The sequence below is a fragment of the Semicossyphus pulcher genome, unplaced genomic scaffold (genome assembly GCF_022749685.1).
Source record: "Semicossyphus pulcher isolate SPU_LCO1_2020_fin unplaced genomic scaffold, fSemPul1.0.p SCAF_16, whole genome shotgun sequence".
Lineage (NCBI taxonomy): Eukaryota > Metazoa > Chordata > Actinopteri > Labriformes > Labridae > Semicossyphus > Semicossyphus pulcher.
The window spans coordinates 9637630-9661914 of NW_027211670.1; the positions used below are offsets into that span (position 1 = coordinate 9637630).

General features: G+C 40.7%; 1 protein-coding gene across 1 annotated transcript; it reads right to left on the reverse strand.

The window, feature by feature from the left end:
* Positions 1 to 123: 123 nt before the first annotated feature.
* LOC138593382 (heparan sulfate glucosamine 3-O-sulfotransferase 6) lies at positions 124 to 24058 on the reverse strand. Its single transcript, XM_069664377.1, has 2 exons — positions 23260 to 24058; positions 124 to 1814 (listed from the first exon to the last, which is right to left on the reverse strand). Exons 1-2 carry the CDS (start codon positions 23733 to 23735, stop codon positions 1196 to 1198), a joined length of 1095 nt encoding a protein of 364 aa, XP_069520478.1. The 5' UTR covers positions 23736 to 24058; the 3' UTR covers positions 124 to 1195.
* Between the last annotated feature and the right edge of the window lie 227 nt (positions 24059 to 24285).

The window sequence follows — 24285 nt, forward strand, 5'->3', positions numbered from 1 at the left end:
CAATTTTCTCTTGTAATTATCCAATGTGTGGTTGGTCGCTGACAAGAATCATCTGCTAAACAGATGTGTTTTAATCCCCACCAGCAGGAATATCAGTTTGCAAAAATCAGCACAAAACACGTCTTAGAATAAAAGTTTTAGTCAGAATTTTCCAGCAGAATGTCAAATACAAAAGTCACAATATTTTGTCATCTTATAAATTATGCTTTCAGAAATATACAGTTTCATGTAAGTACCATTTGTGGATGCGAGTATTGATTAAATGAAGTAGAAAGCATTCACAGATACAGATGTCATCTGTAAAGAACAGTTTATACAAGCATTGTATTGGTGAGTTTAATAAAAGCTACATTTCTGGAACCTTTTTAATACCAGGAGCAGGTGTCCGGTTTTCCTCGGTTTGCTACATTTAATGAAAGTAAAAGACAGACCAGAAAGAAGAGAATGGAAGAAAAAATAACTTCCTATAACTGTGTACACTGTTTAAACATTTCAATTACCTGGAGGTAAACTGAACTTTGCAGGATTTAAGAGATTTTCAATGATTGGTTTATACTGTAACAAAACATATTTCCCTTTACTTTGATTGTGCCTTTGTGCGTAATTAAAACATGTTCCATCTTTTCTCGCCATCTCTGTCATATTTGTATCACAGCTTGCACGTCTTCAATATGTCATTTGTTTTGTTGTATCTTTGCCCTGCTGTCACTGCATGTTACTCTTTTTGGTTTCAATTTAGGTCCATCTCTCTGCAGCTTTGGCATCTTTCTGGGGTTATTTTCTTCAATATAGATGTGTTTTTTGGACAGCAAAGAGGGCTTAGGATACTCTCGGCGCTCTGGGTGCCAAGTGCTAAAAGATCCAATTTAAAACAAATAAGCAGTGTGCTTCAATGTGGCTTCACTTGTCACGCTGCAGCAGTGTGAGCCACAACCAGAACTTCTCTAAGCTTTTGTTTAGCAATGCTTGCTAAAGTGGCTCAAAGGATTAAAGCTCTCACAAAGTTTGTTGGCATGGCTGTTGTAAATCCAAAGAAGGCTGGAGTTTTCATAGCTATAGGAACAAAGGAAAGGCATGTTTTGCACTGTAAAAGCTTTGGTAAACGCAATGTTTCTATGGTATCCCTGCCTGGTTTTGGTAGTTGGCTGAACAAGAATGCTACTAACAGTCTTTAAGAGCTTTAGTGAGTAGCCGCTCAGTCCCAGCCAAAGTCATGTCCAGTCATTTGGTAAAACTTGAGATTGAAGGGTCTGTAGAAGTCTCTGAGCCTGAGCAGCACCTCAGAGGGGATCTGGGGATGGGGCCTGCCCTTTGACTTCCCCAGGCAGCGCGGCCTGCTGCTCCCCTCTGGCTTCTTCAGGCAGGGGAACCCTTTGGTCTGGTTGAAGTAGAAGTGCTTGTCTGTCACCACACGTTTCAGTTCCAGGAAGTCCTGGACGCGTCCCATCTCGCCAGCCGGGTCAGTCACGAGGCGTTCACCGCTGACAAAGAGGAAGCTTGAGAGCGGGAAGAAGTGCAGCCAGTTCTCTAGGTGCTTGGCGTAGATGCCAATGCGCACGGCACTCCAAGATGTGTCGATGAGGCCTGTGGTGGCGTTACGGAAGGCCAGGTTCTGGAAAGACGGGAGACCGGGAGATTTTGTCAGAGTCTGGGTATAATCAGAAACAGCCCGGGTCACAGGGTCTCGTACGACCACGATGAGCTTGGTGTGGCGGCTCATGGAGAAGACTCGACGAGGGGCTTCTTTGGTGATGAAGTAACTGGGGGTTTTCTCCATTGTTATCTGACCCTCTAGAGTACGAGGCATCAGGTTCCTGTGAAAAGACAAAAAAAGAGGAGGCTACCATTAATAAAACTGTACTCAAAACGTTTATGAAAGTATGTTTCAGAAAATGCCAACATATTATATTTTCTGCGTAGTAAAAATAACATCAACATATCAGAAAAAATGATTACATTCCATCGATTTTCCCATAGCATTCCTTTGATGATACCTCAGTGCCTCGAAGGCTTTTTGATTTTCCTTTGTAATTAGTGGGCTAAATCTGTGATTAGAGGGAGATAAACATGACATTAGCTGCTGGCATTGATGGAGTGACCATGTCTGTGAGCGGCTACTGCAGGAAAACCACAAGACTATATTAACCTCAGAAAAGCAATTTCCTCCCATCCGCTGCCTCCTCCTAAACCGGCTCATAACAGGCCGGGCTCTCCCTCTGCTCTTGTTTCTCGAAACAGAGAGACCGTCCCGCACTGAAATAATAGCTGCATTACTATCATACCACTGGTTTTTGTAGTAGTACAGCAGGGTTGCTACCTTGCAGTACTAGATTTTTTCAGATTGTTTTTAATCCCTGTTGTTTGTACAAGCCGGTCCTTGTGACATGGCAATGTTGAGTAAGTTACTGTGATCAATAACTCGTTTTTGCACTGCTTTACGAGTAACTCAACAGTAAACTTAATTTAAGCTAGGTCATTTAATCTTTTCTGAAGTGCCATCAAACTCCAAATTCTGTATTTAACAGAAGAAGAAACAAACAATAAAAGAGACATTCTGGTTTTAAAAGCAGCTACCATTGTTTGAAGATATTTTACTGACCGTCAAGAGCTAGCTTATCGAGCTAGCAATAACGGCATGCAGCTTTTCACAAGCCTGCCCATACAGTTATGATGTGAGGTAAACACATCTTCCAACTATGAACTAAACAATTTCTGAATGTAGGCTTAACGCTATAGCCCACTAAAAACACAACATTAAAATCGGCTTTGGAATTACCAGAAGGCACTTTTGGAGAGGCTAACTGTCTACCTACGCCGTTAGCTCCTGTGCCAAGCTAACAAGCTAATGGAGGATTACCCGGATTGTTGATTGAACTGTTGAATTGTAAATTGGGATGCCTTAAACTACTTCAGTACAAACTTAGAAGTGGCAGTTAAACTACACTAAAGAGAAGATAAATTCTGGTTCATAACATCTAGGATTTTTCTTATTTTTGTGTTTCTAACTGAATTGTTGCTAAAAACATTTTAGTTTTTATACTCTCCGACTTGATGGGCCTTTTTCAGAGCAGACATTTTGACTTTTCAAAGTAGTAAAAGCACAGGTTTAACTGGTTTCATTACAGTTGCTCTATGAAAGTATCCAAGGAAGCCTAGACCCTGAAACAGAAGCAGCTAAATGGAATAAAACCATCACTGATTATATAATTTATACCTGTGCTTTTGCTACATGTGAGCTCCTGTGACGCAAGACTCTGACAATACGATACAGATCACGATACAGGGTTACGATTCAATATTTTGCAATATATTTAAATATTGTAAGCTTGGTGATATATTGTAATTTTTTAAATCACATTTTGGGAAAACTGCCAAAGTATAAAAAACACATTATCATATGCATACAATCAGTAAAAAGTGTATTTTATATGCAGTAATTTATATTTATCACAGTCCTTGTAACCTTGCATTATACTATCACAATATAATCTTGCATGTAAACAATTTTATCATATATTATTATTTTTTTATGATGTACTCATGTTTATAAGTATGTTCTTACAATGCTATTGGTTGCTGCAAGGAATTTGTGCACATTGCTAAAATGAAGCCAGGCAGGGTATTAAGTGGTCAGGCCACTAGACAGCTCTTAAGAAAATAACCAAAAGTATCCAAACTTTGGAAAATGAATTGTTTTATGAGTACACTGGTTTAAATAATCTGGCGAAATATTCGTATCATTTACAACCTGTCTGATTGTCCAATGTGTTTCGTGCCGGGTTGGTTTTTGTTACAGCAGTATTACGGCGTTCTCCCATCCCATGAATTAACTTGCAGCGTGCAATGTTATCGTTAAGGATAGAAATAATGGCCATGTGTATAAAAATACTACTCAAGTTTTAATACACTGAAATTATCCTTTAATTTATTGAATAATTTGGCAGCAGTAGTCCTATTAGTCATGCCTGCTGAAAAACAGGCAAACGTCCAGAGTATCCTTTAACAAACAGGTTGGTTACATATCCTTTCATGGTAGCCATGTGTTTGCATTCAATCCCGGTTATTGCCTTTGGCCCTCTGATTGTTATTATCATCAGTGGTTGAGGTATTCTAGGCACACTTTGGCTTTGAAAGGACTGGGCTTCCCTCTTCCTCTTGATCTTTACCCCTACTTAGATGACTCACAGGCTGAGAAGACGTAGTAGTGCCTTCAAAAAGTCTCTTTCCGAGAGTCTCTTTATACTGTACATGCCAGATTGTATATAAAAGGATGGAAATGGAAGGGAAAGGAAGGCCGATTTTCCACGAGCTGTTTATTTCATTCGAATGCCACTGTAACGCTGAAAAAAAAACTAATAACATCCCTTGAAAAATAAATATCAGCCTCTTTTCCCTCAAAAAACAACAAAAACTTGGTAGTTGGGTTTATAGAGGAGATTCGAATCTCAGGCTCGGTTTGTGTTTTAGAAATCTAACTGTGAAAGATCCCTCTGCTAATTTCCGTGCTTCCCTTCCCTCCCTCCTCAGCAGACATGTGGTGATGGTTGGGAGTCAGAGTCTTCGTGGTTGGTCTGTAAGTGAAGGGCTTATGGGCCTCGGAGCTCTGGTGTGCGGTGATGGAGCCGACTCTGTTCCTCTTTCTCTCTGATCCAACACACACAGTCGGATCCAAGTCCGGCGTGTCCCCTGGCATGAAGCTACGAGGGTAACACCAAATATACAACTTATGGTATTCATTTTAGGTCTTAAAGGGCCAGGGCTAAAAAGACAGAAAAATACAGCAGACACCAACGGGAGAGAAGTTTTGAATAACACTTTCTATGGCTCGTCTTCATGTTGGGATGTGTAAAATGAGTTAAATACAACCTATCGCTCTGAAGCCAAGTTTCTAAGACTGCGGTCACAACATGACGTGAGAGCCAATAAAGTTTTTATGAATCTCGATTCCAGAAAAAAAGAAGCTACAATTCTAATTCAGATCCAAGGACAGCTTTAACCACTCTGGCTCTGGGAGGAAATCCCACCCTAAGATACGGTTTCTCTCACATGTCATCAATCTGTGAGGCTATCTTGCGGTAACTTCATGCTGCTCTGCTTCATCTACTTCTCCTCAACCTCCCTTGTTTACCTGCGTTGGCTACATTTCATAGACCTTCAACAACACCAGGGAGAACATGCCTGAGCAATTAAGTATTTCCAGTGCAGAAAAAGGGAGAGTTGCATCCTTTAATCAGCATATTTTTGGCCGCAGTGCACTTGGGTCCCGCACTATAACTGTCAGTGGAGTCTGCCTCTTCTACGATGGATTTCTCCCTGTGTGACTTTTGAACATTAGCGCAAATCAGCAGCTGCAGGAATAATTCATCTGCTGTAAAGAGACTAGAATTAAAACTTGAAGGTTACAGTTGATGTTTTAAATTGTGGAAAAATGTTCTCCTAACAAAAACATGTCATGACTATAGGGAAAAGATACGAAATACTTGCGGTATCTAATATTATACAACAGCTAGTTCCAACTAAGTAATCTGATTGGACAAGAGGCATTCCACGAGTGCTGATATAGAGTATAACAGCACTGGGACTTTTAACTACATATATCACTCTGCCTCAGGTGTTCTGATAATTAACTGCAGCAAACAGTTGCTTCCTAGATTGTTACAAACTGTTACTTTTGAAGCACAAATACCATCAAAGCAACTGCCAACACTTATTTTACTAGTTGCATAATAAATGGATACAAACAGATTCATGTACATAATACAAAGTAGCCGGTCTGTGGTAATGTGTAGATATTCACAAAGTAGAAGCAGTCTGCTTCCAGGCAAGTTGTGGCACTTTGTGTTGTTGGTGTAGCAACGTTAATGTTTAAAAAGGAAAAATAATCCATTGTCGTAAATTACTGTTGATAACTATGGGTCGCTTGTAAAACTGTTGTATAAAACCAATATCACACTTGAGGTTGTTCCGTTGTACTTTATATCAGCCTGGCAGTGATACTCATAGTATATTGGCACAGCCGTTCCGATATACAGTACAAGAGCACTTCCTCAAATTTGATACTGCTTGTTTTTTTGTCCAAGGCAAGACAAAGAAAACATACTTCATCCGAAGCCCGCAAGGTAATCTAAAAGCAAAAACAACCCAGGTGCCTGAGTGTTTGGGCTGTTTGGTGTTTTGAGTGTCTGTAGCACCAATCAGTCTAATGGAAGCCATGGTGTTTCATTCAAGGCTGAGTGGGACTTCCATTGACATTGTGTTTACATCTAGGACCACTAGTCTATAATCACAGAACAGCCTGGCTACAACAAAAAGCCCAGGAGGAGGCCACACAAGGATGGAGTACACAGAGAGGAGTGTGCAAAAGAAAAACAGCACAGAGAAAGAATGGGCACCGATAAATGGCAAGAGGGTAAGAGATGTGAGAGCACAGATGGAAAGAAGAAAAACGGCAACTCATATAGGGAATTAAATCCTGTCATTCAGAAGCATCTAATCTCTCTTTCTCTCATGATGATAAAAACAGTGTTTGTTCTTTGTATCTGATACCAGTTGCTGTGATCTACATAACCTCTGTGTGGTTTAGTCCTGATGTTTGTTTTCATCACACCTTTACCGTTAGCATCTGGGGCAGGAATGCAGTCGGCTTTGAAAGCACGCAGATGTGCGTTTATCTGCATACAAATGTGTCCAGACACTCTCACATGCTCACATTTAGCCGTGCTCTGTGTGGGTGGGCTGAACTTTATTAGGGCCTGTTTGAAGGACTGCAGGCTAATAGGCTACTGTTTATGACTAGTGTAGAGGACATATGAGTAAATACCGACCTTCGTCAGGCTCGAACCCAAAGCAAACAGGAGCCACTCCATGGGCAGACAGATCATTTTAAAGCATTTTCCATTTCTTCCCTAAAAGCCAAGGTGGTGTAACTACATATTTGGTCACATGGGAGTTAACGCCAGATTCTTTTGACATTTTTACAACATGAAAAATGCGTATGCCGTAGAAATTTAACATTTCCATGAAGACACTAAACAGAATTTGCAGCTACTACAAAAATAAAGGTACAGTAAATAAAAGCCAAACCGCACTCTGGCTTGGTAAAATGGGCTCGGCTCCCACTTTCTGCACTCTCTGCCACAGAAAGAAAGCTACAGTAAGCTAGCTAGTGGCGAGATAGCCGCAGCTAGCATCACCAAAGGTATAATTAGTTTCTTTGACAACCACTGTCATCTGTTGACATCTGTAAAATGTCAACACGCAGTGAACCGATATCATATTTCAGTTGGCTCTCACCAAATTCAGTCATGAGTGTGAAAAAGAGAGCTTACATTTAGCTAGTCCTACAGTGTTAGCCTAGCATAACAGAGTAGAAGAAAGTGCTAACTCACCTTCTAAATGTAATTGAATTCACAGCATTTGATCTGGTTAGAAGGTCTTGCGATCAATTTTACACTTAAAGCTCAGTTCACCTGTCGTTACTATGCAGTCTTCTATAGTTCTACAGAGTTTAAATAATAACCCTGCTGAAGTCATCAGGATTATTTTGGCATCTGTTTGGAGAATTTACTTTTTAACAAAAAGAGGTTGCTTTTCTTCCAATAAATGCCAATGAGTTGCAATATGGGAAATGAAGAATTAAGTAATTTTGCTTTTGACTCAGGACTAAATAAAGTGGCAGAAGAAGAAGTCTACTACAGGCTGCATTAATGTCCAGTCTTAGTGAAATCTATGTCATGACGTGTGTTAGTGTCTTCCTTATGTATATGGATGTGTACATGTAGACATATCTATGTACCTTCTTTTTCTTTTTGCAGTAATTTTTGTCTGTAGTATTATTATTGTATCATTGAGTTCTTTGAAAAGGAAATATTTTGAACAGTTTTTTTCCCATTTTGGCAAAAATAAATAAATAAATAAAAAAGAAAGAAACTAAAAAATCCTGTCAGCAGAAGAAACACATTTTGAAAATACTTTTTGAAAATTTATCTTGCAAGTCGCCCAATTATGTAAAAGTGCAATCCGAAAACGCTAAAGTACCACTTTAAATTATACATATCAAATTATGGGTTAAATCGTAATATACATTTCTATATAAATGTTATATACACAAAGGGTAGACTGAGGAAGACTACAAAACAGAGATAAATCACTACGAACCAGCTGCTATAAAAGACAGAAAGTAGTTCCCTTTATAAAACGAACTACTTTAAGGAAGAAAAAAGGTTAAAGGACAGACTGAATTTCCAACTTGCTCTCCTCTTTCAAGGCAGGGAGCGGTTTCTGAATTTTTAGGTGTTATCTGTAGTCTATGCCCATTCGTTTTGGAGTTAATCTAATCTAGTAAAACACCTTTTTCCATCATCAGTGCCTCTGTACTTACTGCTCTATGATTTTAGAACAGATGGCTGCCCTGAATGAAGGGTTTCAGCATCTAAAGTGCTTCTTAAAAGTGACTGTGTGTGTGTATATTTCAAAGTAAAAAGGGCACCTGAAGGTACTGTAAACACAGCGGCTTTTATCTAGAGGGAAGCACACACTGCAGACAGTTTCATGGCTGGGACTTCGCCTAAGACGTACACTCATTCACGTAAACACAAGGCACACACATACACGCACTAACCATCTGAACATGGCTTCCTCAGGATGGATCCACATCTGGGAGCAATGAAGTCCTCAGTATGTGCATGTGTGTGTGTGTGTATGTGTGTGTATATGGCGGAGATGAGGGAAGTGTTTCTGGGTTAGGAAGTTTCCCTCTGGTCCCGGGGTTCGGAGCTCTGAAAGCTGTGATCCATACCGGCTCTGCTGGGCCAGAGGCCAGACCCCTGGACCCTCCTAATCCCCACCAGCCTGCACCGTTCGGAAACTGACTCTTCCACCCTGAAGGTCGGAGGCACATGGTTGCGATTCAGAAGGCGAGACCACCGTGGATAACGGGGGGATCATGTAATACAACATGTCATCATGTGCAGATTTCTCTCTGGTACATGCAAAACTTCTCTCTCTTTTCCTAACGCTCTCTAACGCTCCATTTCTCCTTCGCTCACCTCCTCTTTTTTTCCGTCTTCCTCTCGCTACTTCAAAGCCTCCACTCGGCCTCTACTGTATCCTTCAAAGTAAAACTGTTATGAATACATTTGACATGTGTGAAGGAATTTTAAAACACACTGACGTCCTCGACCACTACAGAGGGACGTATGAAGACAGATACAGTCTGCCTGTGTGTGTTCAGAGATCTGTAAGAGCTGCTGCGTGGAGGCAGAGGTTTGTCATTACTGACGGCAAATACAGGGCCGAGGAGCTGCTGAGGGCTGATTATACGTCAGCTGAGACTTTAAGCGACTCAATAAAAGAGGAGGTAAAGTAGTACCTCTCTGTGTCCGTTGGAGATCTGCCATTGCATTAGATTTATGGCGTTCAGATTTTTGTTAAATATACTCATGGCTACGTAAAAATAGAGAACTACTTCCTCTTGGATGTTTAGTTATTATTTCAGGTATTTCACTTTCTGATTGTCTGGCTGCCAAAAGGAGATTTTAAGCCTGAAGTAATTTCATGTGGTTTTCATTGCAGATATTTTGTGCATAAATGCATTCCGAGTCCGAAACTCAGGTGCAAATGGTAAATTCTTCAAGTTTAAAGGGCAGGAGGTATTATGCTACTTTCAAGTGTTATATTTGACTCTGTGATACTTGTGGAGTAGCTTAGCATATTTACAGTTTAAAAAACATTCATTTTTCTCACACTGTTGCTCTGCGCAGGCCCTCATACAGCCTCTGCCTAAACGACTCAGTCAGCTCTGTCCCTTTGAGAAACCCCGCCCCTTCAAGCCGGCTTTCTTCTGATTGGCCAGCTATCCGAGGCCTGCAGTAGAAAAAACAGTGTGAAACCTGGCGTTCGCAGCAGCCTGCAGACAGAGCTGAGAAGCCTGGAGATTACTCCAACATGCTTTTACTAGGGATCGACCGATTATCGACCAGGCCGATTATCGGCGCCGATATTCGGCATTTTGACGCATATCGGCATCGGCCTTTTTTTAATTTAACGGCCGATAAGAGTGCAGAGTGCTCACACACACACGGAGGAGAGGAGAAATAGTTCATTTCTTTGCAAATTTTATTTAACTTTGTTTTATTTTGAGAACTGAGGATCTAATCCACCTAAATCCACCTGAAATCTCAGTGATCCCTGGTATTTTCTCATTTGAAAAGTTACTAGTGGTTTTATATACTTTTCACCCATTATTGCAAGTGGAATTTTAACCCTAAGTTGGAAATTGAAGTAAAAAGACTACCACAAGGCCTAATACCCCTGGCCTGGCCTAGGTTCTGGCTACAGCCGCCCAGTTATTTAGGCTAACTATTTAAATCCAAATATCGGTTATCGGCCTCCTTGACTACTAATAATCGGTATCGTCCCTGAAAAAACCATATCGGTCTATCTCTAACTTTTACCTAGAGATTTGAAACGTCACCCACGTTTAGTCTTGGACATCCAACATTGTAACATTATGTCTTAAAATGTGAAACTGTATAATACCCCCTCTTTATGGAATAAACAGTCTTCTGCAGTTTTCCTAAAGGCCTAGGCCTACATTCATTTATTCTGAATTTATTACCATTTAAATCACATTATTCTTAAATTTTTAAAACTATTTTATTAGCTTCCACGATGCTTCAATTCCTCTTCTATACTGAATATTACCCATCAGCCACTTACACAATACTTGTATTACATTAAGCCACCTCATGTTTCTGTATCTCATTCAGTGTGTGTGTGGCGGACAATTACACACTCCAGAAGTTACCGTCTGGCTGACACACCAGGGTGGTGAGGGGTATTTTTGCCGGGGAGGTTTTGCATCACTGGGGTAGGTCGGTAGGAAAGAGCAGAAGAATGTGTTTAGCTGAGGGGAAAAATAGAGGCGTAACAGTTAATAGAGACATCACAGGGCCTGAGAGCGGTGAGTGAAGGAGAAGCGGTCGGTCAGAGTTTCCTCTGAGAAACACAGGAAGGACTAATGATAGTTTGTGTGTACGTGTGAAGTTAAGCATAGCCACTAATTTTACACCCTCTGAACATTTAGTGTTAGCCTGCAACTGTTTAAATTCCCTCTGAAAAATGTGACTCAATGTTTTGTTTTAGTGTCAATGATTTGTCTTACAGGACTATTTCTACATTTGGGGATATACTAAACCTTCTTGGCGAGATTTAGTCGAAAAAATTGATACCGCTCTCATGCTTGTACACTAAATATGCCAAGCTAGCTGATTCCCCATTTCTTGTCTTTGCACTAAGCTGGCTGTTGTCTTATATGTACTGTACAGTGAGAGTTGTATTAAACTTCTTAACCTAGTTTGGCAAGAAAACAAGCAAGTTTATCTTTCAGAATTGTCAAACTATTTTGCTTTAATCCTTTGAAAGCTGCTCCAATAGTTCTTTAATTGACAGAAAAATAAGACAACCACTAGATGAAGATAGCGCTGTCAGCTGTATGCTAAATATGCAGCTAGCGACAGCAGCTAATATCTTTGACTAGCATTAAGGGGAAACGGGGAAGAAGCTAGCCTGAAGGGCTCCTGTCTTGGCTGAAACTTTATATCACTATTCTTTAATCTGTACCAAAATTATTTTGTATAATAAATAATAAAATGTTACTGTATTTGTTGAGCTTTTAAGGTGCTTGTAGCCTCCAGGGATTTTGTTAGCTTCAGACACAGCCAAGCTAGCTTTTCTCGTTTCTTGTCTTTGCGCTAAGCAACTGGTTGTTGCCTCGTATGTACTGTACAGACATTAACGTTTCATTAATGTATCTCTCAAAATTGTCAAACTGTTTTAAAAAGAAAGTATGACCACGTAGATGAAGTCTGACCTGAACAAATATATAAATAAGCTAGGAGAGGAAGTGTGAAAGTTATCTGTGGGTAGTAAAGTGTAAAAATGTACTAATAAAAATAATGAACACATAGATAAAAACATGTTGTCAAAATAGCAAGTACTTAAAAAAGACTGCAGAGAGGAAGAGGAAGAAAGGAAGCAATGATCTTCTGATAGCGTAACAACCTGTAATGACAGAAGAAACAAAGCCTGCTGTGTGTGTTCAGATGTTTACGTATAAGTGTGTGTCCATATGAGCAAGTAGTAAATGTGCGGATGTGTATGTGTGTGTCGCCACTGATTGCTCCCACCCCTCCTGACTTATCAAATGGGAAAATCTGGATTTGTGTTCCTGCCGGGCCCACAGTGGCCTACTTGTGTGGCTTTATCTCAGGGCTGCCGGGGGCCTCGGGGCCCCGCCCTGCCTTCATCGGATCTGCCGAGCACAGGATGGAGGGAGGGCCGGAAAGACAGACGGAGAGATTGGGTAGACGCAGACCCCTGTGATGTCATGATGCCCTCATCAGTTACATAATCAGTTAAAATTCTTTCTCCTGTAGCTTATTTATAGTCAGGTGAGGCCCTGTCTACTGTACAGTCACTTTTTTTTATCGTAGTTGGCTGGCCGGTTGGTTGTTTGTTTGTTTGTTTGTTGGTTTGTTTTGTTGGTTTGTTTGGTTTAATGTGGCCTTCAGTTCAGTCAGACTAGTTGAAGATTAAACATTAGACAACATGTACAAACTTAAATGTTTACTCTCCTCTCCGAGTCCACACAGGCGTCAAGGAAAAACAACCACGTTTCCCTAATTAAACAGCTTTTCTCAATGAGTACACACAAGTGCACACACACCTCAGACACTCTATAATCGACTCAATATGGACTTTCGCTCGTCTGGCTACTCCCCAGATCCCGACCAATAAGATCACTCGATACTGTCCGATCCTAAAAAAACCCACTTCCGAGCAGTTGCAGGCCGCCGCTCCTTGTGGTTACTCAGCTCATTGTTAGCAGCATCTTAATCTGTAAAAGAGGAAATCACTACTGGCAGACGCACAGCTTTTACAACTGGAAGCAGTCTGCTATTAGTGACATCTATCAGGCTCATCGGGGTGGACTCAGCAGGCCTTGGAGTGTGTTTACACACACGCTGAACACACAGGACGAAGTGGTTTGAAGTTATGTTTGTCCTCACATTCAGGTCAAGCTCTCTAGGATCTAATTTCCTCTGAAACCAGCGCAGACATCATCCACAATTAACAATTCCTCCTGAGTGGGTTCAGGAGTTTTCTAACTCTGATTTTATAGAGGACAAAGGAAGGTGTGTTTCTCTGTGGGACTGTCAGGGTGGCTGCAGGTTCTCACGACGCCCCCCCACCCACCCACCATGGCAGTCAGACATTAAACAGAGATAGACACCAGTGAGCTGTCTACGGCCACACAAACACACAGTCAATAATTACCTGCCTCTCCAGACAGAGCAGTGATGGTTAACTGGGTGTGGGTTTAAGTATCTGTTCTGTCCATTAAAACCAAACAGCAGTAACAGTGAAGGAACAACTACGTCAGTTTGTATCTCTTTTCCCGACACAAATTACAATAATGTAATTGATGTAAATGGAGAAAGTGACAGAGATTTCATTCTGAGTTCCCTGAAGTGATCACCTTGAATGTGTTGTAATGTAGAGCTGAAACAATTAACTGATTAGTTGATCAGTCATTTGATTACAGTAAAATTTTGATAACTACTAGGTAAGATAGTCCTTGAGACACTCCTTCAGAAACCCCTTAAATAGTAGTGTTTTATTTAAGTGCGAATACTCGATCGGGTTATATTATTAGAATCTGACCAATATGAGATTTTTGAAGCCAATACCAATAATAGACCGCTGATGCAGCAGCCGATAACGTGACTTTTGACCTTAATAGGAGGAAAAATTAGGGTTCTGCATCAATTTTGCACTGATATGATTATGCGAGGGTTGCACTGTGGTGCAGTGGTCAGCACTGTCGCCTCACAGTTCGGACAAAGTTGGCCTTTCTGTGCGGAGTTTGCATGTTCTCCCCGTGCAGGTGTGGGTTCCCTTCAGGTACTCTGGCTTCCTCCCACAGTCCAAAGACATGCTTGGTAGGTTCATTAGGGACTCTAAATTGCCTGTAGATATGAATGTGAGCATCTGTCTCTATGTGTCAGACCTGTGATTGACTGACGATCAGTCCAGTCCTCTCGCCCAGTGACAGCTGGAATAGGCTCAAGCCCCCCCGCGACCCTGAGCAGGATAAGCGGTAAGTGGATGGATGATGATGCAAAGGTACTCTAAAAGGTACTGCTTTCTTAAACAAATAACTAAAGAATATTTACAATTTAAGTGCGGATCACTGTCGACGTCTCTGTGATGCTCTGCTACAGGTGCTGCCGGCAGTGCTGAAAGCAAGGTGAAGTATGAAGTCACACTGTTGGAGAAACTACGTGATGACACTATTTAATAAGGTTTTCATATCGGCCAATATTGAAAAACATAAGCTGATATCGGTTTATCTGTTATAGGCCAATATCGGCTGACTGATATATCAGTCGAGATCTTTCTTTTTAGTAAAGCAAAATAGACGTTTTTCATTTTTTTTACAGACAAATACACGTACAGTAAAAACAGACATAGAAACATACAAAGTGCCCCCTACCATCCCCACCCACAGCCCTGGTATGGTCGAAGTATCTCCCTCGTCACAAATGATAAACAGAAAAAAATAAGTAATATTATTAATATAAATATTATACAACCTTACGTAGACAATAAGAGTGCTGAAGGACAAGTTCCAATACTACTTCAGTAATTCATTCAGCCGTTGCCTCTGCCAAGGAGGATTTCAGATAGTCGAGCCCCTTAACATTAGTACTGCAAGATTTACTTGGACGTTGACTTTAAGTATATCATAGGAGTCAAACTATTTTAAAAAGAGGAACAAAACTCAAAACTTTAATGCACTTTTGCAAGTTATTGTCCTTCACCACGATACCTTACACAATCTGATGACTGTACATTTTTTTCCTTTCGCTTCCTCATTTTATTACATTAGTAAGACATGTTCCTGTACCTTTGTTCCATGTGTGCTCATTGACTGTTTGCAGGCTCATCAAAAACAAATGGCCGATGGCACGAAGAAGAGGAAAGAAGAGCTGATGAGGAAATACAGTCATATGATGTCGAGAGAAGCTGGAGGGAGAAGAAAGATGCTGATATTGTTGTGGCCCATTTAACATGGAGGCTCTTCAGTCAATCTGATGTCTGTCTGTTTAACAAGGGAAGCAGACTTTTATGAGTTTGTAGCTGAAGAAAAGCAACAGCATGACTCGAGGCTTTTTGTTAAAATGCATTCTGACAGTCTTGAATTCAAACTGACAAGATTCAAATAAAAAGCAGTGGCGAACACGTCAAACTTTCCCTTTCCTCACGCTGCAGCTGTGATTGTGCGCCCCTCTCCAGTCATCTGATTTCATTATATCTGATTGGATGAAACACGGCATGCTGGGAGGGGAAAGGTCGTCCAATGACAAGCTGTCAAAATATTGATGATCAAACGTTTTTTTTTCATTGCGTTGGAATCCATACCTATCCTGCACCCCTTTATCAAGTCATGTTTGATTAAATCCTCACAGTTTTTCCAGCTTAATTTACATATTGTATTAATTCTGACAAGAATCAGTTGACATGTAAATAGCAGCACGTGTCATGTTGTGTTTATTAGCTCTGACAGACCTGCTCATGCTTATGGATGTAACAGAGCAGTTTTTCCTTCCTAAGCCGATGCAGCTTCAAATACCCGCGGTGCATTGAACCCCGTATTCTGCACAAAGCTTCCTTTCTTCACGCAACATCCATACATTTCCGATTTCTCTAAAGTCTTTCCTTAAATCCTCCATCAGTCTGAAAAACAGCCTCCGTAACATGCAGCTTTGAAAATGTGAGCGAGGAGGAATTCAACCGGTGAATCCCCTGTGATTGGTGGAAGAGTCCAGCGGGAAATAAAGCCTGGACATTCCTGCAGAGGTATCCAAATGAGACAAAGAAATGAGTCGATGAGGAACGAGATTTAGAGACGGAGAGAAAAAACATGAGCGCTACTGAGACGGGAGCGAAGGCTTGCGCAGAGGCTTTACATTTCACAGTTTGAGTGACCCGAACAAGCCAATAAATCCACTCCAGCCACACTCAGACTGCGGGGTATAAATGTCAGCGGCGGACAGGAGTAACAGCTCCTTGTCAACAAGATTGAATATTCAGAAGTTAATTCATTTCTGCTGCAACAGCGTGATAAAGGCAGATAGGGAGAGATCAATAGAAAGAACCTATTTTAGGTGATCGATATCAGGAAATGACATTTATATCTGTGGGATATTTATTGCGTGAAGGAAAGGCGGATAGAAAAAGAGGGGGATGCACTTCAGGTAGAGCTGGAAGAAGAGTGTGAATGGGTGCGACCTCACACACGCGCTCACACACTCGCACAACAAGGCTGTCTGAAACCTCGTTCCCCACCACCAAACCACAGAATCGTTTCCAGCAGATGGCAGAGCCAAGGCTTTTCCACATATAAGCATTTTTTCTAAAACAATTTGCCAAATGCTTCCTTTAAGGATGTCCATGTGTTTTACTTGGTGAGCAGCTGAAATCAGGGGCCAAAGCTGCTTCTGAGCTCAAAGACGCAAACAGCACTTTGAAATGAAGAGCTCTGTCAGAGGATAAATGCTTAAGTGATACTTTCCAGCCCGGTCTCAGATGATGTTGTTGGCCTCACATATAACGATTCTGTTGCAAATTGATATATGTGAATGACCGGGTACTTAACGTGTAATTACACTAAATGAATAATATTTTTTTTAGGATATGATATCTGGAAGTGTGGAATAGACCAGAGGGTATGGGAAGGGAAGGTAAGAAGGCACAGGGAAGTCAGATATGTTTAGAAATTATGAATTTCAAATACTTTAGAACGAAGTGTGAAGCAGAAAGGAAAGAGACTCGATGTCAGATGAACTCGAGTGACCCTAAACAAACACCACCTGTCAAGTTCCAAATGTGATCATATGTCTTGATATACTAATTACATGTACATGTGCATACTGTTAGCCTTAAATATTCGTTACTGCGTTCATACTAGCCTACAATTTGAAGGCAAATTGTTACTATAAGCAAGCTATCTTCACTTTTAGCCAGATATTTCTACCTCTTATTCCTCACAGTTAGAACTTTTAGCTTACTATCTTAACCATTTATTAATCTTTTAGCTAACTATGCCCACCATTTACCCATCACTGTTAGCTAACTATTCCAATGTATTTAGCTAGTACGTTTAGCACACTATCTTAAGCATTTATCACTGACTTTTAGCTAACTATTTAGGCAATTTATCCATCTTTATCCACTTTTGCCAACAAATTATAACCATTTATCATTCACTTTTTGCTAACTATTTCACTCATTCACACATTAGCTGTCAGTAAGCTAACTATGAAAGCCATTTATTCAACCCTTGTAATGTTACCTGTGTAAACGTGCATCTGTCCATTACATTTAACTAAATATTTCAGCCATGTATATTTAAGTTTATTACTATAACTTTTTACAATGTTACTTTAAGCTTGCTATCATTACTTTAAGTTAGGTCTATAAAACTATTAGGCTAGCTATTACTTTTAGCTAGCTGTTTAGACATCTCTGCTTGCTTGCTTTCTGACTTTTAATGACTTGTTTATTGCAATGCGTATTTTTTTGGGGTGATACCAACACATCCTCCAAATTAAGCAATAAAAACAATAACGTAATTTTTTACTCTCCTTTTGAACAACACAAATTTGTGTTTTCTGACTTGTTGCTCACATTGAAAGGACAAGGACCAGGTTTATTTTAAAAGTGTACGTATTTTAGCTATGCAATCAATTTTCTTTTATCAGGATGTGTTTTTGAATCACGTTGTTAAAGTTTGTTTCGTTTTAAAAAATGTATACATATTTTGTTTCATTATTTTTCGGAGCCTGTCCTTTCTCCTGAAATGTACAAGCCGTTTTGCCATTTAAAGGTCAGCCCTCAGCCACGATTGGCTGACAGTATCTGGAGTGACCCGCGTGTGCGATCGCAGGTGGGGGAGCGGCCGCATTGCACTGTCACTCCAAAGTTGTAGAAAACATGGCTGCTCTAGGATCAGTTATTCTGCCTTATATGTATGAGCTAGGATCACTAGGAGGTATCGGAATGGTAAGTTGAAATCTTGACAACGACTTGACTACAAGCTAGTGCGAGAAGGCAGCCTGAGGTAAATGATGATTGCTTGAATTCGGCGTAAGCAACGGCCCATTCAGAGGCGACCTTTTTAAACACGTAATTATGCAGTTTTCACTTTTTCCACTGTGAACAATAAACACCCAAAAATGTGAAACCCATGAAAACACGAGAATATCCATTTAAATGATTCGGCCCCTTTAAGAAACGTTAAAGAAGAAGCCAGGAAGTTTGGGTTAAAATGACTTTAACCCATGGCTTCTCTAAGGCAATGGGACCGTGGTCATCATGGTAACAACAATAACCATGTGATTAAAGTTATGGAACAGTTGCTTTAGCAGGTAAGAGAAAACAAACTTAGTTCTAATAAAAAAACAAGGAAACAGGAAATGAACAGAGGTGTCCCACGAGGAAGTAAACATTTGTATTTGGTGCCATCTATCCACCCAACTTCATCTGTCGACTTCCTTGCATATATGTTGTTAGGGGCACTAACTGAAACGACTTTTTGTTGTTTTATTGGGAGGACGTTCTGTGCTACAGCTGACTCAAAATGTGGATAAATCAAATTTAAAATCAACTTTCTGTTATTTTCACATTTCTTTAGCTTCTCCTCAATCTTTCCACGTACACCGTCATAACGGTAGAAGCACCCCCTTGTGTAACAGTACCCCTGCTTTGGAAACAACAGACCAAAGGGTGCTTGTACATGCCTCGAACATTTACATCTGTCCCATATAAAAATAAAAAGTCTCTGTAACTCTTATTGCTTGTCTGTAAGCCAGTGAACAGCGCAGCCCCTGGGTACAATAAGCTTCCCCTATAGCAGTAAATGTTGAGGTACAGGAATAATGAAGCACTCGCATAGAAAAGGGTTACGAGATGGGCGAGTGGGGGTGTTGACTAATGCTTCATAAGGCCTTGTTTAACTACAACCGTGGGCCTAATCCCTCTCAGCCACTCCACATGTCCCTGAGCTGTCCGTGTTAATGCCTGACCTGTCATTACACCGGTCCAATTCACACAGTGTTGACACGAGTTGTCAGCGGATTAGGACGGAGCAAAAACACGTTTCATTATACCTTCAAAGGAGGAGAGAGGAGAGGGAGAGAAAAGAGAGGTGAGTGTGTCTGTGTTTAAAGAGCACAAGGTAAGGTCAGTTTCACAACAAGAGAAAGCTGTAAAGGAAACATGTAAAGGTCGCTCACCTTTAACCCTTTCTAGTGTTTGGTTCTGCTCTGTCACCATTCAGACGACTACAGACCCTGCAGTGTGTTAGTGTTGCCATAAAAGTATTTGAGTTTCACACTAACACTTATAAGATTGATATGTAAAGTAATGTTTAACTAGTCTTTGAAAATGACACTAACATTGTGCTTTTTTTTACTCAAAAATGTGCATGCAAAAATACAATTTACACCAACAACTGCAACTAATAAAACTGGAAAAAAAAACTTTATGTAACATCAAAGATCTGATATATGTTATCAAGTCTTGCGAGCACCCCGCTAATTTTCTGCAAGGATATGTAGCCAAGTTGAACTAGCTTAAATGTAACTTTGACCCAAATCCGCAGACGTCCCTAACATGTAGGATTCAAGAAAAAAGTAATGAGGGCATTTATTTTTCTTAAAGAGCAGCTCCAGTCATGTTTTAAGACGTATGAAATGCTCTGCTTGAAATGATAAATTGTGTCTGATGTGTTTTTTCTGCAAAATACGTTTAATGACCTTGTAAAAATCCTCCTGAGGAATCTCCTCCTTCTCCCTCATTAAAAAATTCCCGACTCTGCATAGTCCCCGCCCACTGTGTACATTTCCAACAGCAACCTCTGATGCGAAAACAAAACACGTCTCTGCCATCGTTTAGTGGCAACTTGTTGAAACTTAGCTAGCTTGAAATGTAGTTATTAGTAGTCGTAATGTTAACGTTAGTAGTCAGTAGTAAAGTTGCAGAAATTACGATGGCGGTTACAGCTGGCTCGCTCATCGCCGAAGTGGTTACCATAGGTTACACATAATGATATTCATAGCGTCACCCCGTCCATTAACGGGACTGGCTCCTTAGGTTTGTGACGTCTCAAACCTGCCAATCTGAAAACGTGTTGTTCAGCCTGTCCTTGGTACACTGCAGTTTAAAAGCAGACAGGCCCAGCCATGGAGATGACTGCTGATGTTGTCCCCGATATGTCTTGTAGCACACGAGAAACACCTCATGGAGATGTTTACAAAGGTAAACACTTTGATTCTCACTGGAGGGGAGCTTTGTTAAAGGATGGTGGAAGAGTTAATATGATCCATCTCTGAATTCAGATTTCGTTACGTGTACTGTCCAATCCTGTGGGACTTGGGTAAAGTATCTGAGGCCTGGCAGAAATTATTAGGGATGTTAGAAGCATGGAAGCGACAAATCATGCTTGTGAGGAATAAAGTATTCACACTTATGCTAAATATTTGTACATTTATACGGCTTCACCTTTGTATTTAATTGTAACGTTCAGCATTATTTATTTAAATTCCATCAACTTATATCAACCTAAAACAGCACGCTTTTAAGGCTGAAACAATTAATCATATGATTATTTAAACTTTTTTTGCGATTGTGATTATTTTGAGTTATATTGCTATTTCGATTCAATTTGCGATATTAAAGGGAATTATCATTTTTACATCTTTCATCTAATTTTCATTGAAAAACATGTTAAAATGATTATGGTGTGATTTTTGCAGGAATCTGCACTAAATTAAGATATTTGATACTTACATCTGTGTGTGAAGCGTAGGCCATAACACCTCCGCAGCACAATGTTTACATTTAAATGGTATTTTAACACACATTTTAACAAATATTGAGCATCCTGTGATTTCGATAAAGTTTCGATTAAGTGTTCAGCCCTAATTTGAACCACTGAAAAATTATCCTACAAATATCCTGATGTTTGATTATTAGTTGAAGTTATTTAGGAGCAAAAATGTTTTTTTCTCATATAATTTTCTGCTTTTCTTCGTCTCCATAGTCAAACATATCTTTGGGTTGTGAACCTGTGTAGGGATTAAACACAAGCAAGGGTTCTTGGAAATTAGGATCTGCGTTCTCCCCTCTTTGTGGATATTTTATATTGGGGAAAAAAATAAAGACAATTAGAAATAAAAAATGAATAATAAAATGATTGCAGTTGTTCAGCCAGATCCCCTATCATTAACAGATGTGTAGGACTTTGCATACGGTACAGTCATTGCAAAAATTTCTCTGAAAACTGATTTCAAACAGCTTTTTTTCCTTATTTACAACAACATGACTCAAACATACATGCCTGTACTGAAACTACTTCGTGGGACTTGTGGGACTTAAACTAAAAGTGAAACGGTCTGAACAAGCTGCTGCCCACATCACTCACAACTTAATCATCATCACACGCACGCATCAGACAGCAGGAAAACCCCCGCCTCATCCTCTTCCTGAAACTTAGTAATAAGAAGGCGAACTAACACTTGTGCACACAAACGCACGCTTTGATCTCCGCTGTCACTTAGTGCTGTTCCACCTGAGCCTCACGGTGAACCGATCATTACCCGGCTGTATTGATCTCTCTCTCCCTGCGTCTCTCTGTCTTCTTCTCTCACCCAACATTTTTCTTCCACACCTTCCTGATCTCATCTCTCGTCTGCTTGTCTCTTTTTTTTCCTCATTCTTCCTCCGTAATGGTTTTCCTCATGTCTCGTCTCTGACGTATCAGACATCAGGCCATCATTTCCAAGCAAAACACAAAGCTGAAAACACTTACAAACCTTTATTTAATTTGCAGAAAATATTTCCCCTCCATTTTTTTTTCTTTTTGGAACATCTAAATCTAACTTTGAAACTAAGAAACTATGTGTCTCTATTTTAAAAAATAAAATCCAAATGGAGGGTATTTGTGACGTAAAAAAAAAAAAAAGCCTTACCCTTGAGTCACTCTAAGCCGAGCCTTGAAAAAGCACCACCGTACCGAGGGGTCATCCACACTACCACCATCCACAACCAACCACCCATCCTCCCCCCTGCGATCAGGCTGGTAGTGAAGCCCTCGGGGGACCAACACCGGACACTTAGGGAGGCAGCGTGTCAGCTCAATAAACAGCAATTTATTGGCAGGGGACTGAATAAGCTGCCATCCCGGGAATCTATCAGCCGAGGCTCTTATTGGTGCTGAGAGATATTAATGAAGAAGAGGAGAGGGGCTGATAACAACTGCATAAGATGCATGTATGGAAACAGACTAAACAAGGGGAACATTTGTTTGAGGTAGCTCTGTTTTATAAAATCCTGCTCGGTTAATTATATTTTATTATTAACTATTATTAACTATTAACTATTAATTATTATTATGTTATAAGGGAACTCTAAAATACATCGTAATGAAGAAATGTGTACATTTGTTGCTAAAGGATTGCACTTAAAAGTACTTTTTCCCATTGTTGAACAAGATACTACATACATAATGTACAGCTTTAAATCTGTGTCACACTTGTATTTAAGAGTCAACAAATAAAAGATTATGCAACTTGCGCCCAAACAGACAAACTCGACCTCACCAGACTGGTCTGACAAGATCCACTAAAAACACTTAAGGATAAACACTTATCATGCATGACATAGCTAATTTACAAACAGTCTAGAAGCATCCAGAGAAAAAGAAAAGACCTTTTAGGGACAACTTCTCTCTGCGTGACCTGATTTCTCTTCTAGCCTACATGTTAAAACTACCAAACTTAATGCTGCCACCTCTAACAAAAATAATATCACAGAACCTCAGGTTAAGTTACTCTTAAATTAATGCATCCTTGTATATCTGAAGCCCCAACGAACCAGCTTAATAAAATAAAACACCTCTGCACGTTTAAATACAAGAAAGAAAGAAAAATAAACTCTTATTTTCTTAAATCACCGGACACTTCCGCCTGGCAGGTGACACTTTGCAGCTACAACTTCTAATCAGGCGTACGTGACTTCTGCCCTGAACTTTGACCCTTACAGTTCATTACTATTCCGGTCAGTTTCCGGTTCGAAACTTTAAAGTAAACATCTAAAGAGCTGATGTATAATAAAGTTTAGCACACTTCTTACCTGTACCACGCCAGTCCCTTATCGTAGAAGCGGTCAAAGAAGTGCGGCTCTGCGCCGACGGCTCTCACGTCCGGATGGATGCGCAGGAACTCCAGCAGGGCCCGCGTGCCCCCTTTCTTCACCCCGATGATGATGGCCTGAGGAAACTTTTTGCTGCCGAAATTATTGGCTATAGATATGTTGTCAGAAACAGAGTCTCCGTTCGATAAGTCAGACAGCTGCTCCCGGACAAACGACACCTGAGACGCGTTACGCGCTCCGAGCTGCTGTGACGCCTCCTGTCCATCATTTAGGACCATTTTATTTTGAAAATTGCTTTGGTGCTCGTAAACAGGCCTGGGTATAGAGTCACAGAATCCGTTGAGGCAGTAGAAGAGGTACGTGAAGATGATGATCATGGTAAAGAAGACGGACAGCTTGGACTGCACCTTCAGGTGTCCAAAGTTGAACGCAGCTCTCCATTTACTACATCCCATGAGTCGCAATCCTGAGCACGAGGACACAACGCAGGAAACATGCCCCGACACAGGACTTCATACTACGCACTTTAAAAGTGACTCAAACTGAGAACGCTTTGAAGGAACCGCCGCGCTCGTGCCATAGCAGCAAGTGGCGTAAAACTTGCCCCGCGCGCGTCAAAAAGCTCCACATGTTCCTCCGCTTATCTCCCCCGCTCGTTGCCTCTTTTATCTCGTCAAATTATCAAAGACATCTTGTAGATAATATCAGTAACTTGAGCGAAGTCCCAGCGCGTCCCAGCTGTAAGGTGGCTCTGAATTAACGCCCCGCAGCGCTCCGCTCCGCTCCGTCTGTGCGCTCCCTTGGCTCCTTGGCAGCGGCTCTATAGGAAGCAAATCCTGAACACCCCTTCCTTTCTCACTGCCAAATCCACGCCCCGTTTATCAAACACACGCCCCCTTCCACCCTCAGCCTGTGCGACACTAAAACAACAGCGAAAATAATTAACTGCCCCTCGAAGTCGACATAGAAGGAGAACCTCTCATATCACTTTATTTTGAAAGCAAT

Coding starts and splice junctions, on each gene's coding strand:
- LOC138593382 (XM_069664377.1), bottom strand. CDS start 23,735: ATGGGATGTAGTAAATGGAGAGCTGCGTTCAACTTTGGACACCTGAAG. Junction 1,815..23,259: donor AAGGGACTGGCGTGGTACAG/GTAAGAAGTGTG, acceptor GTCTTTTCACAG/GAACCTGATGCCTCGTACTC.